This window comes from Cinclus cinclus, chromosome 9 (assembly GCF_963662255.1).
Source record: "Cinclus cinclus chromosome 9, bCinCin1.1, whole genome shotgun sequence".
NCBI classification, from domain to species: Eukaryota; Metazoa; Chordata; class Aves; order Passeriformes; family Cinclidae; genus Cinclus; species Cinclus cinclus.
In genome coordinates, this window is record NC_085054.1 from 1,106,056 (window position 1) to 1,131,235 (window position 25,180).

The following is a 25,180-nucleotide window of genomic DNA, read 5'->3' on the forward strand; positions in this document are numbered from 1 at the left end:
GATTCTGCTTCCTTACTCTCACTGCTGAGAATTACAGTGAAGCTTTAGTTCAAGTAGTCAAATGCTAACAGCTCCTGATCTGCAAAAACTCTTCATAAAAGGAAATCCTACAGAGAGTAAAAATATGCAATTTTCAGCTGTTTTCATTCATTTTCTCAGTAAGAGAAAAAACAATATCCCTGACTGACCTGCACATTTGGAATAATTACCATACACTGAGAGAATTTAAAGTCATCTGCTGGAGAGAATTGCATTGACTCCTGCTTCAGGATACCACTGAAGCCCCAAATCTCTTACTTCCCAATCATTTCCAATCTGTTAATTACTTAGGACACTTAGTGTTTATTACTTAGTGTTAATTACTGAGGACACTTTCAATACTGTCATTGCCACAGTCCACAGGCATGGTACACAACATGCCAAGTCACATACCAAGGCGTTGACATCCTCAGTTTTGTAGATCAACATCCGGATCTCTTCTGGATCACCACTGAAAATCGCCTGGACCAGTGGGGGCTGGAAAAAGAAAGCAGAAGCATTACAGGTTTATTTTATGTTTAAACTGAGAGCATTTTACTCCTGCTAACAGTTGCTAAAGCTGCCCAGAGACATGGTGTGACCCCAGTACCAAACCACCAGAAGTATCTCATCAGTAAGAGCTATGAGTTTGCTCAAGGATAAAATGAAATCATGAGCATGTATGTACCTATAATGAGCGTGTGTGTGCACAAATATGGACCCCCATTAAAACAGCAACTTTTGTCAACAACACACAATTAGCCCAGATGTTCTCCCTTGCATGTAAAGTGAAACTATCTAATTGCATCAGATAGTGCTGCATGCTTGCTCTTGGCACAGATTAATGGTCATGCAACACACATTTAGAAACAGAACATTATGCAGATAATGAATTTCTGGGCAATCACTAAACAACTTGTATTTTTTGACTGAATAAATACGCAACGAGTGCAGTTAATTTTAACCACCCAGGAAGCAAAATAATTATCTTATTGTCTCAAGTGTGTTATTATGCCATTATGAATCGGAATGCAGAAATAAATCAGCGGGCCCACAGGAGAAACAATGTGCCATGGCTCTGCGTGCGCTCACCGCCCCGATACGCAGCCAGAGCTGGTGACTTCAGTCCTCCCGACCACCTTGGCAGCAAATATCTGAGTTACCAACCAAGCTGGCAGCACACTGAGCTAAAACAAGATAAAACATGCTGCTGGAGACTCAGGAAAAGAAGGGGACAATTCACAAAAGATTCCTATCCCATAACGTACGTGAAACGTTCCCCACTTTCACCAGCACCCTCCTGGAGGCAGTGTGCACCCCACAAGTCTCACTCCTGGGTTGCCTCATGGTCCTACTGGCAAAAAGGAGTTTGTGGTGCCGTTCAATCGCCAGAATCTAAAATAATCCTGTAAAATGGCAGCACTACTTAAGCATATAAAACCACAAGAGTTACTGAGATTCTACAGAATTTAACTGTCTTGTAAACAGGCTATCTCGAAATTCACAAAACAAAGAAAATACCATTTCCTCCCTATCTTTTCTTATTCAAATGTGGGAAATACATTTCTAAGTTAATGGTGTCTATTTTAAGACATATTAATCCCTTATGTCCTTGAGAAACATTCATACTGGAATTTCATTCTTGCCACTCCTCCAAAAGTGAAAAAGACTAAAGCAACATCTTTCATCACAAATGCCTATGTCTTACATATTGCAGTGGATGTCTGAAAAAGAAAGGGAAAAAAATTGCATTTCAATTGAACCATTTAGCATGCTCCCTTCCCAGCCATGTCAGAATGGGCAGAGAATATGCCCCAGGAGAGGATGCAAACACCAGGCCCTGAAGTCTGTTCCCTTCTCTCCTGAAACTAACAGCTACGAAGAATCAGTGAATGTTTATGAAATTACGATGGACCAAAATATTTGCATTTCCTGTGCATTTATCATAATATTTAAATGCAAAAAAAAAAAAATTTACAGGAAAGCAGAGAGCTCCTCAGTTTCAAGCTGAATGGCAAAACAATCCAATAGCCATGAAACAAATACCCCCAGCATTTTAGATTATTCCCTGAACACATTTGCAGGTATGCCCAGCACCCAATGAAAAGTATCAGCCAGACTCTGGTGAAATTTAAAGTAAGACTTCAGACAGAGGTAAGAGAAAAAAACCTCAGAATTCAAATCTATTAGATTTTTAAAAAAACAAACAAACTAAAATCTAAGTTCAAGTTCTGTTACAGGCAACCTTTTTCTGTTTATAAAGGAGGGAGCAAAATACTGTGCATCATTACATTAAAAAAAAAAAAAGGAAGATGTACAATAAGACACTTCGACCCTTCTTCTCTCTGCCAGAAATCTGAATCAGACACTTGGTTTTACAGGAAATAAAACCTGCCTCTAATTAGCAGCAGCTACTTAACACAGAGAGCAGACTGAGAATAACATCGTGTTCTTTAGACCCCTAACACACACAAGATCCTCTATCAATTTTTGCCCACCAAGCCTTGGTCACATCCACCTGCAGCTCCTTAGGTCAAGCCCCAGACACAGGTTACACACTCCCACCACTGATACACATAACCTTTGCTGACAGGAGACAGTTGCCATATACTCATTTCAAAGGCCTCATCCTTCAGACCTTTTTCCCCTGTAAGATTTATTTTTTTATAAATTAATTACGATAAAATCTATCTCTGCTAGTTGCAGCAGCAAGAGGCAGAGATAATGGAGAATGATCAGCACCTGCAAACTGTAAAGAGGAGATAAAACCAGTGCAGGTTAATAACCATCTTGAGTCACTGCTGTGCAGCCTGCTCCAGCTGGACATTTTTCTAATTCACTCTGACATTATTTTATTTTATTTTCAATTTATTAGTTTTGAAATGAGAATGTATTATTGCTGAGGCAATTTTATTACATATTGAGACCTGCTTCTGTGTAAGATGTACAGTCAAGTATAATGACCTGTCCAGAAAATACGTGTCAGAACAGTGCTGCAGCATTACTGCTCAGTTTGAGGTCAAAACTGAGAAGATCCATCAGCACAATGGAAAAAGGATTGCTCCATTCAGCAGCTGAGAGGGATGGAACAGGCCTTGTGCAGTTACATACGCACTGATGATGGATGCCCAATGACCCAAACAGATTACTTTTGTGATCTTCAGTGATAACCATATTCATGCATCAATGATTTCAAACTTTTTTTTTTTAATTTTAATTCCTGAAGGGTAGATAATGATCCTTCCTAATTATCAAAGGACAGTATATTTTTGGAAATAATTTCTGAAACTTGTCACATCATTAATGGGTTATTTAATTAACAGAAATATTTTGCTTTAAAAGTCTTCAAATTCAGAAGTTGTTAAACTCTTATAATAAAGGGGGGAAAAAAGCACAAGCACAGAGCAGATTATATATACCTATTATTAGAACTAAGCAAGGGTGCAGGGTTTTGGAATGATAAACAACTGTTTAATCAGCTTGGCTCTCTGTAGCTTCCAATTTCTTAGAGAATTTCACTTGGGAGTGTTCACATTTTTTTCTGAAAATAAACTCCAGCAGCTAACAAATACCTTTCCATGTTACGTTTTCTACAGAGTTACTATGACAAGTATGAAGCTTACAAACAATTTTTATTAGAGGGTTCTTTACTTTGTACTGTAACAAGCATTTTAGTAAAAATAAAACTGTGTCTGCAGACACCTTCCAGTGTTGAAATGTTGAATGCAGGGCAATCATAAGCTGGACTTAACCCACCAGGTAAAATTAACTTGTTGAACTGAAGGCACAATGATTTTTTTTTCAATGATAGAATTTAAAACCACGTGGAAGGTTGTCCTGTGGCTCAGCTGGATTCCACAGAGCAAACAAGCCATTCCAAGAGAAAAAGTCCAAGACTAGGGAATTCTCCTCCATAGACCTGACCATCACCAAGGGGCATGGACAAGTCTCTGACTCCAGAGGAGATGAAGCATTTAAGGGGACTGTCTCATATACCATTTTAATTACTTTGTCCAAAGAACATGCTGAACCTCCTAGCAAGCCACTTAGCATTTTTGTTGAGAAGCTAGTAACTGTGACACATACTGAGCATTTTGCCTTCATTTTAGGCATCCTGACTCACTAAACAGGACTTACTTAAGTCAGATTTTTGTTTGACAGGAGGTAGAGGCAGACAGGGAAAGGATGACTGACTCCCATGCCCATTTGATCTCACAGACCACCACTTGTTCCTGCAAGTGAAAAGAAGCTATATTTTGATCCTTTATTCATTCTAATGGCATTACATCAAGTTCCTGGACTAAACACTTGGATATACCCATGTATTCATGTAACTAGCAAGGCAATGCAGTAAGACACACAATCATTTCAGTGGTATTGATTATGACAGTGTTTTGCCAAGCACCTCTTTTTTTTTCTGAAAGTATTCCCACTAATCAAGATTACAAGGCTCTCTGCTATGTTACATCACACACATCTATTTCCTTCCATTGGCCAAAGCAAAAAGGCTGCTCCTCTTCCTAATTTTAGTTTAGGACTTTTTCTCTCTCTGTACAGCACATGAATATCTGAAATACTATTTTAACTTACAAGTCTGTATTAGTGAACAGCTATTAACTGGATTTCTCCTTATTCTTAGTGTGTGTTTATATGGTTCCTTGTACAGAAATTACTCAATAATGGTAATTTTTTAACAGGCTTTGTAGACTACTTTCCCTGCATTAGGGCTTAGCCTTTTACTGTGTTTTAGGGTAAAAACTGCTGGGTAAATACAAAAAAAGTTTGTTCTTAATTTATTCATTCAAAGGGTGCAATCCTGTTGTAGGAATTTCTATATACACTTCTGATAGCAAAGTATCTTCACAGAGCTTTGGAGAAGAATGTCCTTGGATGGCTGCTAAGAGGTATTACATAGCAATTACAGATTTTTGCTAAGCAACTCTTAAGGAATACTTGTCCAAGCTAGTGAAAAGCCAGTGGAGAGAATCAAATCTGTAAATTGGTTGTACTGGTTCCCTGGAAGCACTGTTAAGTGAACAAATGTACTTAGGACATTTTTACTGAGCAGATATAAATACCCTGTACACTGCAACATTTCAAACACAGCAGATAAAAAAATCAGTTCATTTAATTCTGTCTTATTATGTTGTTTCATTTATTGCAGACTAACCCAGTGATTTAAGGATTGCACATCAATCCTCTGCAGCAAGGACAGCATGCATGCCTACACATTGCTATTTATTTCAATTTGTTCCACTGTGTTTGAATGCTCAAGGACCAACAAACTTATATGACACACAGAGGTATTCAAAAAAACACAAGTTGACACTCCCAAAACTAAAAGAGAACCTCTGCGTGACAGAGACACTTTCAAGCTGAGAGATCTTAGTGTTGTTTTTAGGCCAGTATTTAAAGGATGCAACTGAGCTCTGACACTTCCCCTGGACCAAGGGCTTTCTAACTTCCTGCCATGCTGTGCTCTAGGTTGCTCAGAGGGATGTAATGGGCATTTACTTTTTATTGCAAGAAGTGTTGGGTTTTCCTGTAATGCCCCCATTTCTATCCATGTCATTTATAACAGCTTCTCCAAAGCCTCAGGCTGTGTTTGTCCTTTAGACCTTAAAAAGGACTTTACATCAATGTCACAGGGCACACAGGAGCAGTGGAGAACTGATCACTGCTTCATTTGCTGGTTTGCTCTCCTGAGAATAGGTAAAACACTATATATAAATGCTAGTTGGAATGTATGTTTAGCTTCAAAAGCAAATTTTGCCTAATTTAAAGAAAGAAGAGCTGGAGGGGGGTGTCTGCAATTGCCTGGACAACACAAGCCCACAGTTGAAAGCCTTTCCCTCCAAAGCTTTCATCAAATGACAAATGACAACTTCATCAAAACACAAAAAGTGCTCAGTGACCAGATGGAAAATACCCCAGTGCACACCCGTGGCACCCAGTATGGTCTAACCCTAAGGGACACGTACTGAATGTACTGGCAAAACACTGTCAGAATGGCACCCAGAGCATCAGGAGAGGATGTCTGCAAGGACCATCAGTGTGGTACAAACAGTGCTCAGTGTGCTTGAGGCTTTTTCCCCTCTCAGGAAGGCAGAAGTGGTTCCTAAGTAGTTGTTCACAAATGTCTGAATAATTCATGCAATGCTGACACGGTCCATAGCTAGTTCCAGGTAGGCATGCACTCAGCCTTTCCCACAGTGGCTTCTCAAACAAAGACTTGAACGTTTACAGAAATATTTGGTGCAGAATTCGTTGGAATGCAATGATTCTAACATGATCAGCAGATATTGCCACTGCTGGTAACATTACAAAAACCTGAGATTAATCACTGGTGTACATTGCTAACTACATGGCAATCACAAACAGCTACAGAAAAAGAGCAGCTCCAACCTCACTCTGCTGGACAGCCAGGCAGCTGGTGCAGACTGCAATGGCCCAGGGGAGGACCTGCATCCCACCCCTCCAGCTGAATTCAGCTGGGTGCCTGGTATCCAGTACTGACCACCTTCAGAGGCTGGAATTGCAGCCTACCAAAACACCCTTCTGCATCTTCTGGATGGGAAAAACCACATCCTCAGCTTTAGGTGAGCAAGTATATTTTCCAAAACTCCAAGTTCCCTAATGCTGTACAATAACTGTAATGAAGGAGGAAGGGAAAAGTAGGATCACTGGAAAAGGGTTGAAGTAGTAGCAGTAGAGCTGTCTGAAACAATATTGTCTGATGATAAGCTGACAAACACCTTGCATTAAGGATCTTGTTTTGAACACTGCTTATACTAGATTTGGAAAAGAACAACTGAACTAGTCAGAGCATAGCTCAATCCTGAAAAGGGAGCAGGGCTGTCACAACACATCCTGCTTCACCTGCTTTAAATGATTTCCCCTGCAATACAGCTAAGGCTTTGCAAAAACAAACTGAGCTTGGGATTGGAAATCCAAGCTGCGCTTCCAGAGGCTTCTGGCTCTCTGCTCCCACTCAGCAAGGCCCTGATGGCTTTTGCTTGCACCCCACCCAAAAAACATCCCTGTCTCCAGACAGACAGAGAAGACAATAGATCTGATTCTATAATTAAACATAACCACAAATAATCATTTAGTAAGTGATGTGCAAACCAGACTATACTTCACTACAGTTTCCCAGGAGCACACACCTTGTGAAGTGACAAGAATAAACCAGCTAAACCCCTGCCTCCCCATCACCACCTGCACCCTGGTCCTCTCTGTGCTCAGTCTTTCCCCTCTCCTACTTGCCTTCTCCTAGAGACTTAACCCTTGCTTTTTCTCTCTCTCTGCTGCCCTACTTCCATGCTGCTGGAGCAGGGGAGCTGGAGTTCTTGGATGATGCACACTTGAACACTTTGAATCATAAATGCACACTATCAAATATACACTTGCATTTTGAGCAAGTGAGAAAGAAAGAAAACATCTTGAGACAACTGAAACTTTAACACAGCATTCATTTAGTCAAGCTTCCACGATACTTAAAAAGGAAAATAGTCAGGATTGACCCTGCCTGTGCAATGCTAGACCCAGCCTGGTATTTCTGTTCGTACAATTTGTGATATGCCATTCTAGACAGTGCAAAACAAGCCTCTGGCAGATCTATTTCTGGTGTTAGCTTGGCTCCGGATTTTGGCTGCCTCCCATTTTTCATTAGGAAGCCTATCAACTGCCCCAAGAATTGCTTATATTTCCAGGTGAAGTGAAGGTTACATCCTGCTGTTCCTGGAATCCTGAAATTCCTTTACACACTGAAAAGTGCTGCAAGTTGCCTATGTCTCATTGAACTTATCAGTTAAATGCACCAAAATAACTCTTGGCCTGTTAAATTTAGATCACTTCTAAAAAGGAAAAGAGCTCAGACTGTTTAATTCAGCTTGCCCAGAGTCCTTTCCTTCATTCTCATTACTGGAGGCTGCCCACCAGACTTGATTTAAATGCTAGGTTTTAGTTTTGGCATTTAGGATTGGGGGTGGGTGGAGTTTTTTTCAAGTGTCTCCAGATCAGATCAGATCAGATCAGAAAATGAGTTAATAAATACCATAGTGAAGTTACATTAATCAAGTGGAGACAAAGACTCAGCACGATGAAGACTAGTTAAAATAAGAAAGCTTTTTTAAAGGAGACAAAAATAAGCATAGTAGCATAACATTTGTTATATTCACCAGCATTTGTTGCCCATTTTAGTAGAAAGAAAGTCTGCCATAGATTGCATAATAAGATTTGTTGGAATACCTACAAAGATTGAGGACAGTCAATCTAATAGCACCCTGAATATTTCTTGTCCTCCTGCATTTGTTTGTTCAAAGTTTCTTGGGATTTTGATTTGATACAAACCGTGTGTTGTGTAATATCTCACAACAGACATATCAGTGACACCATTAAATAACAGTCATGTAACTGGGACGACAGTGCCATAAAAAGGATCCAATTCATTTTATACATTCTCAGCAGCATGTGCTGCACTACTTATCCATTTGAGCCCTTCTTGTCATATCTATATTTTGTTTCCCAGAGCTTTTGTCTTTCCCCCCCCCCTCCCCCATAATCCATCAGTCATTTAGTCAGAACAGGGAAGAAGTCCTGGCACCAAGGCAGTGTTTCTGAACAAGAGCAGAGCCCAGAGTAAAATCTCTGGGGGCATAAATTGCAGCTGGTGTAAATCAGGTGAAGCCAGCTCCCAAAAGAGAGGCCCCGTGCCATGTTACACCCTGCTTTCCAAAGAGCCCTGCACAGCTGAGAGGTGGCCAAGGCAGCGTGAGCTTTCTGAACCTCAAGGGAAATGAAACCAGCAGCAGCAGAAGAGAGCAGCAGCAGCCCCAGTGACACGTCTGCTCCTCGCTAGAGATTCCAGAGTAAAGCAGCTAGGGGAGAAACTCGCTTGAGAAACATCAACCCTGCCAAGAGATTCATTTCCTGCTTGGTTGTCTTCAAACACTTTTTTTTTTTTTTACAACCAATTGTTTAGGTGTTAAATTCCACAGGAGAGAAAAAAAAAATAAAGACAATTAAAACCAAATCCATGTGGAGGGGGGAATGCTCTGAGGGCTGAAGGGGTTCATGCAGCTGGTCAACTTAAGCTGGGACATCTTCTCTATTCAGTGGCCCTACATCCTCTGGAGACCGCTGATATCCTGCCCTCACCCAGCTGTAGCAGCAGCAGCAACGGCAACCAAGTAGAAAAAGGAAAAAGAAACAGAAATGCTGCAAGCTTATCTTCCTTTGGTTTATCACTTATGAAAGCGTGGCTTACCCCTCCTCCTTGCCAAGGCAAGCGTGTGCAAGGGCTGCTACCCATGCTGCAGCTGCCTCAAAAAAAACCTTTCTGTAGTCCTCTTCCAGTGCAGCAGCAGCGCCTTTTAAGACCTGACTTTCATCTGGCAGCCTGGGCACTCAGCAGGACAGAGTAATAGTCCAGTCCATCTGTAATTAAGTGCTCTATCTGATACACACAGCACGCATTGATACTCATCACACACGCTAATAAAAGCCCTTTCATTTTTAGAAAATTAGCCCTGATTTAGAGAACTATAAAGGGGAATCTGATGCTGTAACATCTTACTTGGTAAGATCAGGACTTCCGCTAGCTAACGGGGTCTGGTTTGTATAACTGCACACACAAAGAAGGCAGCTATGACACAAAGAGTGGCATAATAAATCTGCAGAGGGCAAGATCAGAATTTATAACCACCTTGACAAATTATACAAACAGCCAGACTGGAGGGAGAGTAGGGCACTTCAGTATGGAGGAGAACACAGCCTGCCTGTTAGTGAGAAATCCAGGGTTGTCACACAGCAGTTCTGTGTAAGAAAGAATTTGAGACTGCAGTTTACTAACTGAATGTAACTGAACAACGTTCTGAAAGAGGAAGAGACTTAAAATAGGATTATGACTTGCAAAGCACACAGTGGTCAGTACTGCTTAGGCTGGCTGGAGTAAGACATTTAGTTTAGGACACCACTTGACTTGAAGACCAAAACAGAGCTCTAAAAATGATTTACAGGGAAAATCTAAACAGATCGGAACTGGTCACAATACACAAGACAATTTAAAGGAAACATGAGAACTATTTGCAATACATAAAAGGTTGTTATTAAAAGAAACCATCTGTTTTCCACATCCAAGACATACAGAGCTTGAATGGCTTCACACAAAGAGCATGTATCCCTGCTCCATTAAGGGCAACACAAACCAGGACACTGGTTACCAGTTTGGCTGAGTTACAAACTGTGAACTGCAGAAGACTGTATTTCAAAAATAGATCTAGTCCAACAATCACTGAAAGTCAAATGTGTTCTTTTCTGCAGGCTTCAGTAGGCAAAGGATTGAACATATGAAAGCAAAGGAGGCCAAACACAATTCACACCACACTTACGTGAACATAAAGGTTTATGCAAAAAGGGTAAGCTACAGCAGAAATCAATAAAAATATATATTTCCAAAAGTTCAAGGGGAGTCTAGTGCCTTTGTGTAGAAGCACACTAATACATGGCAGGATTCCAGCAGAATTTCAGATCCCATCTCATTCACTCATCAGGAGGCAACTTCAGCTATGGGGTTTATTTCACATGAGCTCATGCACAGAGTTTCTGTTAAGGACAGATACACTTTGCAATCACAATCTAGAGTGAACCTCATCTTCCACTTAACAGTGACCTGCAACACTTAAAGGTCCTGCTGTCATGGGTATCTAAATCAAGCCTCAGACAAGAGCAAACCTCCAGGATCATGAAAACAGCTTTAGGGAGGGAGAAGACATTTTAGGGACTTAAGCAAAACCTGAACTATCTGATTTGTTCAGTCTTACCACTACATTTCAAGTGGATCTTGCTCAGGTTCCCCTTCCACATCATAGACACAGCCTTTCTCCTGTGCACTACAGTGCAGCTCATTCCTCTGGTCAGCAACTGCCACCCCCACAGCCACCCTCCTGCCAGCTCCAGAAAAACTCAGAAAATCTCCCAAATCATCTTCTCCTACACAGACAGAGTCAAGTATACTTTAAAAGACTTTAAAGACTAACATTGATGTTCCCTGTTTTCTCTTGGAGGTCATGGAGCTCACGGTGCTCTTGAACAGTACCACAGTTGGTTATTACTGTCTTCATAAAATACTAAAATCCTTTGCAGATTTTAGCCACTGATACGTGCTTTCTGCATAGCTGATATAAAATTCAGATTAAAAATGTTTAACTACTGAGGCTGATGACAGGGTTATTTCCATTAATAGCAGAGTATAACTATGTGTGAACATGAAGATTAGTTCATAACACCATTTCATTTCTTTCTTTACATTAGGCATGCTACAGTTGGCATGGAGCTCTGCTCAACAACCAAAGCAGATGTTTTATGTCTATTTTGAATCTGGAACAGATTAGCAAAGTTGGTTTGATTCAACATATCCTGATAATATCCTTGTTATCAACCTCAACCAAATTATTGAAGATGACAGGGAAAAAAAAAAGGGGAAAAAAAAGGAAAAAAAAATATCAAGCTTTGCTTTTGTTTGACCAATGTCAAACAGCCAGACCAAAGAAATTAAATGCAAATCTGGAAATTTTAAAAGGTTTCAAAATTGTCTTCACTTCAGAAAACAATTCAGTATCTTCTGAGCATGATGCATCTGACTGTGACAAATCCAGCAATGCCAAAGTTACTTTGTACAGACACAAATTAAACAGAAAGATGAGCTGGAGAGTTATAATGAGCTATAACACTCATTCTTCCAACAAGCTACCACTGCAAGTTATGAACAGCTTTGTCTGAATGCTCTCTGAAAAGCCTGCAAAATATCTCTGAGACCACTGTCACAGTTTTGAGACTCAGTGTGAGTCTCTTACTCGCTCCCATGCGTCAGACACATCTCTGTGTCTGAGAAAAGCTAACCCTGCATGTGCAGCACCAGCCAGAACAGTAAGTGTGTGCGTTCTCATCAGCTGAGGAAGTAGGATGCAAATCTTCCTCACTTCATTTCTTCTCAAATAGCTTCCAGTTATGGTCACAATGTTTTGCTGAAACCCTTCAGCATTGAGAAGGAAGGCAAGACACAGGCTCAGCATCCCAGTTCCCAGGAGGAACTGATTTTGTACATGCAACTGTCTCTCCATGCTTACTTCCAGGTCCTGCCATACAAACCAAGTGGTGAGGCTGGCAGTCAGACACAGCCCAGCTATGCTAGAGACCCTCTCTCTGTCCATGTCACATCTGGACACATTGATCCCTCTGGTCTGGGATTACAATTGCCCGACTGGGGCTTCCTTTTCCAGAGAAAAAAGGCTCAGCCTGGGGGAGCTCAGCCACAGAGTGAGGGTCCTGGAAAAGTCAAGGCAAGCCCCCTGAGCTGTCTCATTAGAGCCTCTTTGCAGCAGAGGAGGGCAAAGAATCATCCACTGAACAAAAGGGGATGCAGGAGAGGGACTGAGGGCAGTCCACTTCAGATGATGCTCTGATGCTCTGCAAAACAAAGTGCTCAGAAATACCGGGGGGCGGGGGGGGGGGGGGGGGGGAAGACAATTTTTAGAAATGTCTTTTTAAGGCCAAACTGTAGCTGCCATCTGTAATCCAAACCCTGTTTTTAATTATGCTAGAGAGGCCCTAGCTTATTAAGGCTGAAAGTTAGACTTGCAAAGCTTAACACTTCAGCCCCCCATTTATTTTCTGTGAACTATTCCACTTCAGCAGTGAAAGGCTTACTATTCTGTGTTGTTGTTATGCACCATGAGTCTGATACCAAAAGAAACACTGGCAAAAAAGAGCACCTAAGCTTTCTAAAAAATAATTAGTTGGGGCTTTTTTTAAAACAGTTTTTATATTAAAAACCAACAAATCTCTATCTTGAGTCCCTACATATAGCCAGTCATTTATTTCGTGAATATTAATGTATTAGCCTTGTCAAATTTAGCCCAGTAAATATGCAACCTTACTACAAAACACCCCTTAATCAGCTAATACATGTAACTGCTGCTTGTCAGGGCAGTGGCAGTGTGCTTAACACTCATTTTTGTCTCTGCGGTTAAACAGGGCATTTATTCTCTACCTCCTGAATGACAGCAGCAGAAAGAGCTGGTGACAGCTTGATCAACTGCCTAATGAGAACAGGAAAGCTGAAATTACAGTAACCTAGCTAAACGATAAAGCCAAAACAAACCAGAGGATTTCCCAATCCAGTCTGACTTTACCGTTCCTTTGTGATTCCTTGGCCACCCACTTTGGCCACTCCACTGTGGATGTCTGTGGTATTTGAAACACTTCCTTCTGACAGGGAGCTCTTGGAGTAGTTTTGCCTATCAGAGAAGGGGATGTTTGAGGAAGAGCTCAGGGAGCTCATATCTATAGTGCCACTACATATCCCAGATGGCCTCTTGGAAAAGGGGATGTCTTTCTAGAATTGTGCTACTGGTTATGAACCCTGTTCATGAACTCAAGAAGCAGGCGTAGACCTTACAGTTTTCATTCTAAATCCCATGTGCATTACAAAACAGAGCCTGCAGAACTAAACTAATACCCATCTCCACTAATTTTCGTTGATTTTTACAAGTGACTCAAGTAATGCAGGAAAATCTGAGAGCATGTAAGCTAAGCCCAGGCTTAGCCCCTCGCTGACTCAACCCTTTTGCAAGGAGCTGGTTTGGTAAAACACCATCCTATTTTGTTTCATGGTTTAACCACTCTCAGGCTACCCTGCCCCTCTTGATCTGCTAAACAAAGCAAATCTCTTGATGTCTCACAGCCTCCTCCTCTTAAGTCCTTCAGAAGCTCTTGCCTGGTTTTCATGGCCACAATCCCAATTCAAGACCTGCAGGTCTCCTTCTCTGACGTCTTGTTTCACTGGTGGGTGCAGCTCACTCCAACACTTCAGAAAAAAAATAGAAAAGCACAGTCTTGCTGTGCCACAGACCTCGGATTTTACAGAACAAGATAAAATGCATTTAAGGGCCACTAGTACTGTTCACTTCTAAGTTAAGGACAGAACTAAGCTAAACTAAGCCAAAAGACCAGCAATGCTTGGTGTTTTTAAAAATCCCAAACATGAAGCTGCAGGATCTTTCTGAGAGATGGAAGTTTTCAGAGGGATGGGAAAGGTAGTGCCATCTCATCACCTTATGTCATCATGACTGGAAGGAGTTTAAAAAAAAAAAAACAAAAAAAAACCCAAACAACCCAAAGAAGGAAACTGAAAAAAAAAAAAAAAAAAAAAAAAAGGAAGCAGGCTGTTCCCAAGAGCCTGACGCACTGCTTTCACTGAGAGTTTTGCATGGGGAAATCCAGGACTCTTGTGCTTGCAGCCACTTTATGTAGGGCCCAGAGTCCCTCCCACTCTGGGGTAAGATGACATTTTCTCTATGCTATCTGCAACCTCTCACAGACCAAGAGAAAGTACACTGTAAATGGGGCCTGCCCAAAGGGAATTCAGTCCCAGTGCACTGAGCTAAAATGATGGCTGGCGGGGAGCTTTAAGCCATGGAGGAAATGGTAATGTTAACAAAAAAGGTGGATATTCCTTTCTCCATCCCAGTCATACACCTATACAGATTATTCCAGGTTCTTTAAACACAGGCAGAATCTTGAGGAAATAACCAGAGAGATGGGAGGGAAAAGCAGCAAATTCTTCCTGGTGAGGACAAGCCATCCCTGGAACTTGCCCTCCTGCTATGGATTAGCCAGCTCTGTGGTCTGGACTTCAGATCTGACTGGATAAAAACTGGGACTGCATTGGTCCTGCCCCTCCAGGCTTCAACAGGGAATTACCTACATTCTTTGAGTAAGGCAATCTGGATTTTCAACAGTCTCATTTATAATCTAATTCTGACTTTCAATTAGTAAGAGAGATATCTCTTAAAATTCAGAAGGTGAAATCCATACAGGCATAACCAGCAGACAAAACACAGGAAATTTCTCATCCCTATTCATGCCGTAGCAGTATGTAGACCAGGGGGGGAAGACTGCATGTGTCTGATGTATTCTAATTCTAGTTTCTGAACTAGAATTCTCACTGCTGAAACTGTTTGGATCCTAAAAGCATTTTAAGTAATTTTATTTCTGTCTCTATAGGAAGGGGAAAAAAAAAACCCACAACATCTCTGAGTCATATTAAATATTTGAACAGAATTCTGCAAACCGAGAACAAGACATTTCTAATCTAGGTCACCTTATAAAGACATTAGTGTCACCATGCTAAATTTCTACTCTCCTGAGACAGAGCTGCCACTAGTTAACTCGCTGCACTGACACAGATTCTGAGGAAAAACCCCAGGAAATACTTTATGCTGATTTCTGTGAAGAAAGAAGAACACAAATCATTTTTAAATGGCTGCACCCAGCCCCACCAGCCCGCTCAGTTTCAGATAATGGAACCACACAACACAGCTTGCTCTTGTAGGAAGTAACAACTCGTAACATGCCAGCCTTTCTGCAGTTTTTCACTGGAGTGCTATCTGACTCCAGCTTCCATTCAGTTTTCTGTGTGAAGAGAGCATAAGTTGGCCACAGTGCAGTAACTCATGGGGGGACGTCGCTCGCCAGCCTCCAGCCACACTCCATTCAGGCTGGATATGTGCAGTTACCTTCAATTCCAAGCCAAAACATCCTCTGCTGTGCAAATCCTGTGTTTTTCCATCTCCACAAACTGCTATGCCTTTCTTATTGACCGAGCTTCTCTTTCTCTACCAGCAAATAATACAGAATCATAGAATAATAGAATGCTTTGGATTGGAAGGGACCTGAAAGATCATCTTGCTCCAATGCCCCTGCCATGGACAGGGACACCTTTCACTAGACCAGGGTGCTCACAGCAACATCTGACCTGTCCCTGAACAGGGGATGGGGCATCCACAGCTACTCTGAGCAGCCTGTTCCAGTGCCTCACCATGCTCAGAGTGAAGACTTACTTTACTGGATGTCAAACTCCTTCCTGCTAAGCTTCCTGTAGGCTAGGACAGCACAAAAGGGGAAGAGGGCCAGCAAGCTATGATTTTTTGTGAATCAGTGGAATTCTTTTTTTGGGAAAGAATCAATGTTGCTAAAGATAAGTCAATAACAGACATTAGACAGTGAAGAGGAATAGTGTGTTCTTCCACATTTGCTGTAAGTGTGAGTGCCTGTAGCTACCCAAGCTCTCTGAACTGTGTCCTCTGCAGCTTCCCTCCTGGCTACTGTCTCAGAGACACAGGCTGCACCTTCCCAGAGCAATGCCACTTGAAAAAAGATTAATCCTTTGCATATGATACAGAAGCTTTAACTGGAAAAATGAAAGACAGACTACTGGCTCACTGCAACAAGTTTGGGGTTTTTAATTATGAAGAAATATATTTGGACAAAAGTAAAATAGTTGGGTTTAGGGCTACTGAAAACCAAGTCCTGAAGTGCAGAGTGTAAGGAAAGCTCACTGTGTGTACAGGCTGAACTCACACTTGTCGTGCCTAGTGGATGTATACCCATTAATTACTGTTTGTGCCAGCAGCACCAATGCACTGACACTCAGGACTGACAGTGAGATGCCCTCTTGCTGTTAGCATGAAACATGACTCAGTTTGCATGCCTTTGTGAAGAGCTGCCACAAACCTCAGCTTAAAAAAAAACAGTCCATGGCCTGTCATGAAAGTGAAGCAGTTTTCCTAGAATAACAACAATTCCCAGTGCTGTGCCCACAAGCCTCAACTAGAAATTCAGAAACTACATAATGAAAAAGAGATTAAGAAATTTATATATTAAAGATCATGTAGCTTTAAAACATAAGCAAACTCTTAGAGCTGTCAAGAATGGATTTACAAAAACAGTGGTATCCAGCACCCAGAATTGTCACTTCACTTCTAACCACTCCACAGTGATTTTAAAGCTGTGCTTCTAAAAAGTCAAGAATTACACCCTGAATTAAAGTCTTCCAAGTAATGCCTGTAGCTTGTCCTATGATGGTGATGTCTCTGCACACCTCTGCTTGGAGGTTATTTTCGAGTCTCTAATTTGCACTATTTTCTAAAGAATTTTAAGAAAATTTGGTAAGAAATTTTATTCTCATAGTCAGAAAGCCAGTTCTCACATTCATTTCTCCTATTCATTTCTCACAGATACTGCTGCTCAAACACCCTAACATGTTTAAAATGCAATTAAAATGTTCTGGAGACATGAACAAATGGCAGGTCCATTTGCATGATGAGGGGAAAACCCCCCACTGAACAAGCTGGAGGTTCCTGAAGCCTACAAGAGGTAATTTTGCTGGTTTGCAGCAGATTGGAATTCTATTACCTGGAGTCGATTAAAGCTAACAGGCAAGTGAAATGGTATCTTTACAAACTTCCACTAAGGTGACACTGACAACTACAATGAAATCCACAGATGAGACGAAACAAGCAGATGCATGCTCCTGCTGTTTTGTTCTGCCAAAGCCACTGCAGGCGTCTCAGACCATGTATTATACACAGTAAGTGCTACAGCAGCTGAGCAGAGGAGTTGGGAAGCACTTCCCCCCCAGGCTGTCCATCCCCAGGACTTGGCACATCGAGGCACAGACACATCCTGCTCTTACTTATCTCCACTGCTCATTTTGAAAAGTGACAGAGGTCATATTGGTGCTGGTAAGATCACCTGAACTGCCACATCTTCCTTTTCCAAACTGGGGCTCAGAGCCACCACACTTTGCAGCTAGAGATCAAAACATTTTTTCATCCCTCAAAGCCCTCCATAAGGGTGGAACCCAAATTCACAGACCAAGAAACAAGCACAGAGACGCATGTATAAAATTGTTTTAAGACTCATTCTCCTTTCAGGTATTTTCAGGTTTTATGCTTTCAACCTTTACAAAGCACTGAAGGTATTTCTCCAATATTTTTTGTTGAGTGACAGCATTATTAAATTTCCTAAGTTAACTGTATTTATAGAAGAAATGGTGATTATATCTGCAATGAACTCCCAGCACCTTAACAAATGGAATTACAAGAAGCTAGGAATAAATGATTGTGCTTTCCTCATCATCCTGTTCCACCCAAAAAGAGGTATTACATTAATAGAGAACCTAGCATTCATAAACCTGCATGGCATCACAGCACCGGGGTTATAGTTGCCTTCCCAACATTCATTCAAAAAGCAAGAATTTCAGCATCCTTGCTTGCAGTTGTTCTCTATGATGTCTTGTTCTCACTCCTAGTTGTCCTCTTTTTCCAATGGAAGCAAGGGTTGAGGCTGTGATTATCAGTCCCAGTCCCCTCCCAAAGTAGGTGCCATAAAATCAAGTCAAGGCTGTATGAAAAATGCCACCTAGCTCTGAATCTGGTTGCAAGAACAAAGATGCAAATGTATGTACTTAAAACAGTTCTCCTCGAAGGCTGTCCATCAGGGCACCAATGGGACACAAAGATTTCCAAAGAGAAAACACATCAGTGACTGAAAACCACATCCATACCAATGAAGCAGAATCCACAACAGGGGAGTTTCACAGCTAAGGCACTGTGGACAGGGTAGAAAAGGAGGATGAAGGACAGAGAACTCCAAGCTGCTCAGGCACCTCATCCTACAGAGCCACAGAGCACCCCAGTTACCTCAGAGGAGCTCCTATGGGAGTCCAGAGCCCAGCTTGGTTAATCACAGCTAATCAAAAGCCAAGAGGGAAGACCCAGGCACTGGGGAAACCAAGATTAATTGTTTCAGGTGATCTTCATGCACACACAGTTTCTACTGCTAAAGTAACACTTTACTTCTGTTACCCTAACCCGGACTCCTTGGGCACCACTGCTTGTTCCTACACTGGCCTGTGCTTTGAAAACACAGCCTGAGGGAGAGCTGAGTAGCCCAGGCACTTGTCTTCCCTTCCTTCCCAAGCAACTGGTATTAGTCATGAAACAGCTCCAGTAAAGAAACTGGATCAGTGACTGCTCCCTTTCTAGAGCTTCTGTCTCAGATCACATCAAAAATCCCACCATTGCCCTCAGTCACAGAGATGGCACAATAATTAATGCAGTGATGGGGAGAAATTCTCCTCTCTGCCCCTTGTCCCCATGGGACTAGTCCAGAAATGACAGCGGAGTGGTGAGGGGGTGTGCAGCCCTCGAACCCACACTTTATGGGGTCCATCACTCAGGTACCAAACACCACATCTGTCATCTGCCCAACACCCCCACAGGGGACACACACCTCATATCTAACCAGACAGCACCACACCAGAGACATAACCAGCCATTTTTCAGATGGAAGGGAGGAAGGGAGGAAGGGGAGGAAGGGAAGGAAGGGAAGGAAACAATCAGGCAATTCTGTACCTTATAGGTACAGAAGATGAAAAGCACTTTGTGCAAAGTACAAAGTAGAAGAAATACATTCTGACTTTAATATGCAAAACCTTTTAACCATGAGTTGTTTTTTGCAACACAGAGCCATGGATTCAGTATTTCCAGGCTCAAAGTGTAGTTCTGGAAAGAGCACACTGTACACACACAGTTTGGTCACCAGCACACATCCAGCATGAGACTGGCTGTAAGCAGCATTGCACTGCCACTGCCAATCCCTGAAAGCCATCCCAAGCAGCAGCCTCCCTTTGACATGGGATTCACTGGTAAAGTCCCTCTGTAGGAGAAGGGTTAAGCAATCTCTTTAAAGAACTATAATTAGTTCAACAGGAAAGTAAATTCTGTCTTCCTGATTCAGGGACAGTGAGTGCCAAGAAGTCTGAGCACACACGCAGAAAAGAAAGATATGCACAGCTTCCAAAAGCAAGTCTGCTCTGACATCTGAAATTATATGAGGGATACAGGCTGATTTGTCTTTGGTAATCTTGTTTATAAAGTATAATCCTTTACTGGTTTTTGTTTGTTTTGTTTTTTAAATCTGTCTAGGAAAACCAAACTAATGCCATCCCCAACTCTTCTGCATCAGTGCTGCTTGAATTTTAAATGCAGATGATTCGTTCTGTTTTCCCTTTTCAAAGGCCAAGGAACTCTAGTATTACACAATTACAATAAGTGCATTCTAAATAAGACCTTCAAAAATTAGCAGTTACTGTAGTTGATATATATAGCTCGCTTTGTAGATCTGGTTGACTAAAACATTAAAATGCAATACTGAATGAGTTTTACAATGCTTTTTTTTCCCCTCCCATGTAAATTTAATTTCATTTATCAGTTCAGCCTCAAGTCAGGAGTTCAATATTTAGTTCCTATATTTAATTATGTTTCCTTTTCATTATGGCCTTTTCCAGATAAATGTTTAATCAGGGTGTTCATGTAATATAAAAATTACTGGAGTGAAAAGAATGAAGTAGTAATGTTCTCATCCTTATATGCAACATCATATGTTAAATTCTAGAAGGTTGATTTTAAAAGGGCAACAGTGTCACTGAATGAAGAACTCAGCAATAAGCCCTCAAGGAGAAAATGTGCTAAATAGCAGTAAAAATGAACAACCAGAAGACTAAACTATCATACCTTTCAGAGAGTATCAGGGAGGCATTCATGCTTTAATAAGATGCAAAAAAAGCAAAACAACAAACTGAAGTTCAGTGAATGCCAACTTCACCCATATGATACCAGTGACTATCTAAATGTGCCAGGTTTGGAGGTGGAATCACCAGTCCAATAACAGCAGTATCAGAAACATCACCTGGCCCCATCACTTGTGCACCAGGTCAGAGACTAGAAGTCTGCTCTGTTATTCCTGTACAAAAACTACAGTTCTTCACCACCCCAAAGTTTTCTGTTCCATAAGAGTGCAAGGAAGGACTAAAACTTGTTTTTGACAATATCTGTGTGCAAGCTGAGTGATAACAACTGTTACCCATCTTTCACTTTGCCTTTGCCCACAGTGAATAACTTGGTTTTCCATGATTATTCAAAATAAAACTTGCTATGGACCAAACATCCTGGTTACTAGAAAAGAGGCATTTTTACTGTAAAACATGCTGCATAAAAATTGTATCTTTCCTATGTATTTCTAGGTTGTAATTCCTGGCTATGGCTGTGTAACATATATATCCTCTCCCCTAGTTTTGTCTGGTTTGGAGTTCTGCTTTTTGCACCTCTTTTTCTTTGCTGTAATCACTGGTGAGGCCATTTCTTCCTGCAGAAATTACTCATTTTTAATGGGCACCATCATTCTTCTGTAACTGCCTTTGCTTATTGTGAGCAGAACAAACTTCTAACACTTCTTTTTTCTATGTCTTGTAGAAACATGTTGTTCATCGAACCCGATCTACAGAGGAAATTTCTTTTTAAAATAGGCAGGAGGTAGCTGCTTTGCTTCATAAAGCATGAGTTATTGCTCAGATTTTTCACCTTTTTTTTCCTCCATTTACTGTCAAATAGTTTTTTAACATTTAAACTTGATGCAGCCATATAAATCCTCTGAAAATATATAATATTAACTGCATTTTTAGACAAGGCTTTTCTAGGAAACACTGCAAATTTTTGTTATCCATCAACATCTTCCACTTAGCAGCCTAAAGAATGTAAAGCTTTAACTCTTTCTACCTTGTCTTCTGTGCTTTCCAGAAATTAAAGCAGAGAGCCTTACCTCTCTAAACTGGGAGCTGTCAGATCAGACTCACACAGACTGGAGCTGTTATGAAAGTTCAGTCACCTTAACTTTCATGGACTTGAAAAGAAAGATTGAAACCTCCAATTTAGGAACTGCTTCTGTTCTGGAGATTTGAGCTGCCAGAGTGTTTAGGCTTTTTTTTTTTTTTTCTCCCCCCTCCCCAGGTCAAAAACTCACTCAGTCTTAGGGCTCTGGCAAGCCACGGTGGGGGAGAGCTGTGATGGATCAAGGTGCTGATGTCCCCAAGCTCCCACTCTGCACCTCTCCAGCAGCACAGACACCAGAACAAGGCATGAGCCACATCTGCAGCACAGCAAAGCTGTCCTGGGAGAAGGGACAGTCCCCCCATTCCCCCAGACCTGCTCTATAGCCACCAACTCCCCTACAGACTCCTCTGACACTCAGGACACTTCTGGGGAGCTGAATCCTACTCTCCAGAGGAGGCAGTGAGCATTTTTATGCTGGTTTGAGTCTGGGCAGCTCAGTGAGCAGCCCAGCACACACCAGCAGTAGTGTGCAGGACAAGGCAGGACTGCAGGGCAAGGCAGGACTGCAGGGCAAGGAGCAAGCAAGGGCCCAGAGCCAGCCCTTCCAGGCAGCCAGCACATCAGTGCCCTGCTCAGGTGAGCCCATGCTGGCACCACAGTGGGGCTGTGCCAGCAGGGACAAGCTTTTGCTACAGCAGCACTGGCAAATCATCCCTTCTGTTCTGCTCTTGGGGCAAAACCCTCCAGAAGAATGTTTAAGGCAAGCCATGAGCCTGCAGCTGAAAGGGAGGAATTCCTTAGACTACAATCAAATCTGCCAGAACTTGTCCATCAGAGGCTTCACACGGGCGAAAAAAATTTCCTCTCTTGCAAGGGTTCAGCCCAGTTAAAAATAAAATGAGTGTGGAGAAAAGCTGAAGAACATAGAGTGCTTCAAATGCCCCGTGCTGGATTGCTGTCAATGCTTTCAAAATCAACACTGAGGTTCACTGACAACTTTGCATTCAGAATGTAGCTTTGAAAAAGGGGAAACACTTTGGCCAGGAACCTAAAATATTTTCAAGGACTAAGATCCAACAGAAAGTACATTTAAGAACTCTGCTTTCTTAAAAAAACACTTAAACAACAACATTTTGTTAGTTTGATTGCTTAAAAAAAAACCCTGCCATACATGGATGCAAATTATATACAGATTTCTTGTAAAGATAACCTCAAGTACCTGGAGGAATTAAAATCCTAAGGATGACTACTGATCTAGTTCAGGGCAGTCTGGGACAACTTTGGGACAACATTTCTTTTCTGTGGTTATCTCATTTTCTTCCATGTCACCAACTCCCTCAACTTCTCTTGAGATCTCCAAAAAGGTTCAGGGGAAAGAGGGAGGGTGAAAGATATGCAAACAGGAAAAAAAAAAGAAAGCAACCTTTCACAGTTCAACCCCAAAGATAAAATATCCAGCATATATGGCATGAAAGGCAACAAAAAGCCCTGAGTGGCAGTTTGCATTCTCTTCTCCATGTAGGCATAAAATCTGGACAAAACAAAATGCATTTTTATAAGTAGGTAAGTGAAAATTAATTTTTGCAAAGTAACTAGGAAAGCACAAGACCGGGACACTGAGCTCTACCCTGTCAGAACATCATGCTGACATCCAGCCCATCCAAATGGCAGACAGATCTATCACATGAGGGTTACTCTGTGTCCTGGATCAGCATCCATATTCCTAAAAAGAACATCTCTTCACAGATAATTCAAACCAAAATGGAGATTAATTTATTAGAAAAGCAAAACATGGAAAATTAAAAACAACCATGGTGCTGACTCTGCATGCTTGTGACCAATATAAACCATGTAGAGATGCAAGCACCTCATGTCTAGGTGACTTTACAGCCCAAGACCACACAGTTGGCATTGGTCCCAAGCACTAATCTCATTTTCAAGAAATGACAATTACTGCTACACAGGAGTGCAATTCTCTAAGGTGGTAGCTAAATTTAACCAGACTTCCCCAATATAAAATAGCTAAGTAAATAAAGCAGCAGAGAAGAGAGCAGTAGAATGGGGGGAAAGGAAGTTTTTATCAACAGAAAAGATGGTTCTTATTTACTCATGTATTACAAACACTCCAAGAATATGCTCTGCTGAGCATTAAAATGCTGTAAAGCACTGAAGACAATAATCTGTTATGTATGAACCATTCATCTGAGGGAGAAAGAAAATTAGTTTTGCTGATGTGACTGCATAAATGAAATCCTAGTAAAGACTAGGGGGAATTGAAGAATTTTAAATGGTTTTGTTGGGGTTTACTTTTGATTTTAATCTGTGCAGTTCACTCTACAAACTCAAATACAGCAGCACTAAATGTGAGAGGCCAAAAAAGGACGTATAAAATCAGAAAGCCTCCACATGCCTTGGGCTGACACGTTAACAGAAATTTCTCATGGAAGCACGATATCACGTAAATATTGTAATTCAGATGTTGATATAAGCATATGTGGATATGTACTGTGTATGTTCACATCATTCCACAGAAGCATCCTAGCCCAGACAGCTGAGCTAAGGACAATAATGGAGTAGGATTAACCTACAGGAAATACATTCAATTATACTTTTACAGAAAGATGTGATTCCTCAAAAACTTATTCAGAGCCCAGAACAGTGATTTACTGCTGGGCCAAGAAGAACTCTTGTCCTCACCAGCCCCTCAGGTCTTTAACGTTTTATTTGGATGCTTTTCCGAGCTAGAGGAAAACCCCTGGGATAACTGGTAGAAAAATCAACTGAGACAAAGGAACTGTGCCCAAGAATGCCAGCAAACTGCAAGGATACCAGAAGATGCACAACAGAAGCCAGACACATCAATACAGAGATCTCTGCTGTTTGGTCTCACACACTTACCCAGCTCCTTAGTACTACTTGCATATGCTGGGTATGTCAGGCATCCATGCCCTTGAGTGTCCCACGGGTAATCCACCTCTGCAGACAGCTCACAACGCAACAACTTCTTCCAAACTTGCTGAGGACATGCATGTCAGACACCCAAGTTTCCCTGCACATTGCCCTTGTGAGTACACAGGCTGAACAAGATTTCAGATCTGCCCCTGAGAGCATTGTGACAATAAACTGATCATCTCCTGGGTCTCAGGTGGTACATGTTGGTTGACTGAGGAAGATCAGATGAAAAGCCAATGCCCACAGAGCTGTGAGCTGTGCTTTACAGCACCCACCTCAGCCAAGACAGTCCTGACAAAAACATCACAGGACCAGAAACAGCAAGTAATCCTCCCTCATCACACAAAATAAAAGATAACACAGAGATCTTATATCTTTAAAAAGAGCACAAGACTGCCATGTGGAAGTGTGATGGTAATTCTATTCACAAACCCTTCAGAGTAATGGACAGAAAGAAGACAGGAGAGAGAGCGTAATTAAGGACTCCTAATTCTTATTTTTAACCAAAAGAGAGCTCAGTTGCAGGTCTGAGCCTCTCCAGGGCTCCTCAGCAGGGACTGCTGGAGCTGGGTTCAGGTGGCCACAGCTCCAGAGCAGCACAGGCAGGAGCAGCTTAGAATGGGAACGGGAACAGGAACCTGGCACGTGGCCTGAGCCACCTTCCACTACAGCCATTATAATGCATCCCTGGCAAA

At 41.7% G+C, this 25,180-nt stretch overlaps 1 protein-coding gene across 1 annotated transcript in view; it reads right to left on the reverse strand.

Annotated features, from left to right (window-relative positions):
* Nucleotides 1-25,180, reverse strand: part of ANKRD44 (ankyrin repeat domain 44) — a 130,562-nt gene that overhangs the window by 66,033 nt on the left and 39,349 nt on the right. The window contains exon 2 of the mRNA XM_062498744.1: nt 433-516. Coding sequence (XP_062354728.1) covers nt 433-516 — 84 coding nt within the window. The remainder of the gene's footprint in view (nt 1-432; nt 517-25,180) is intronic.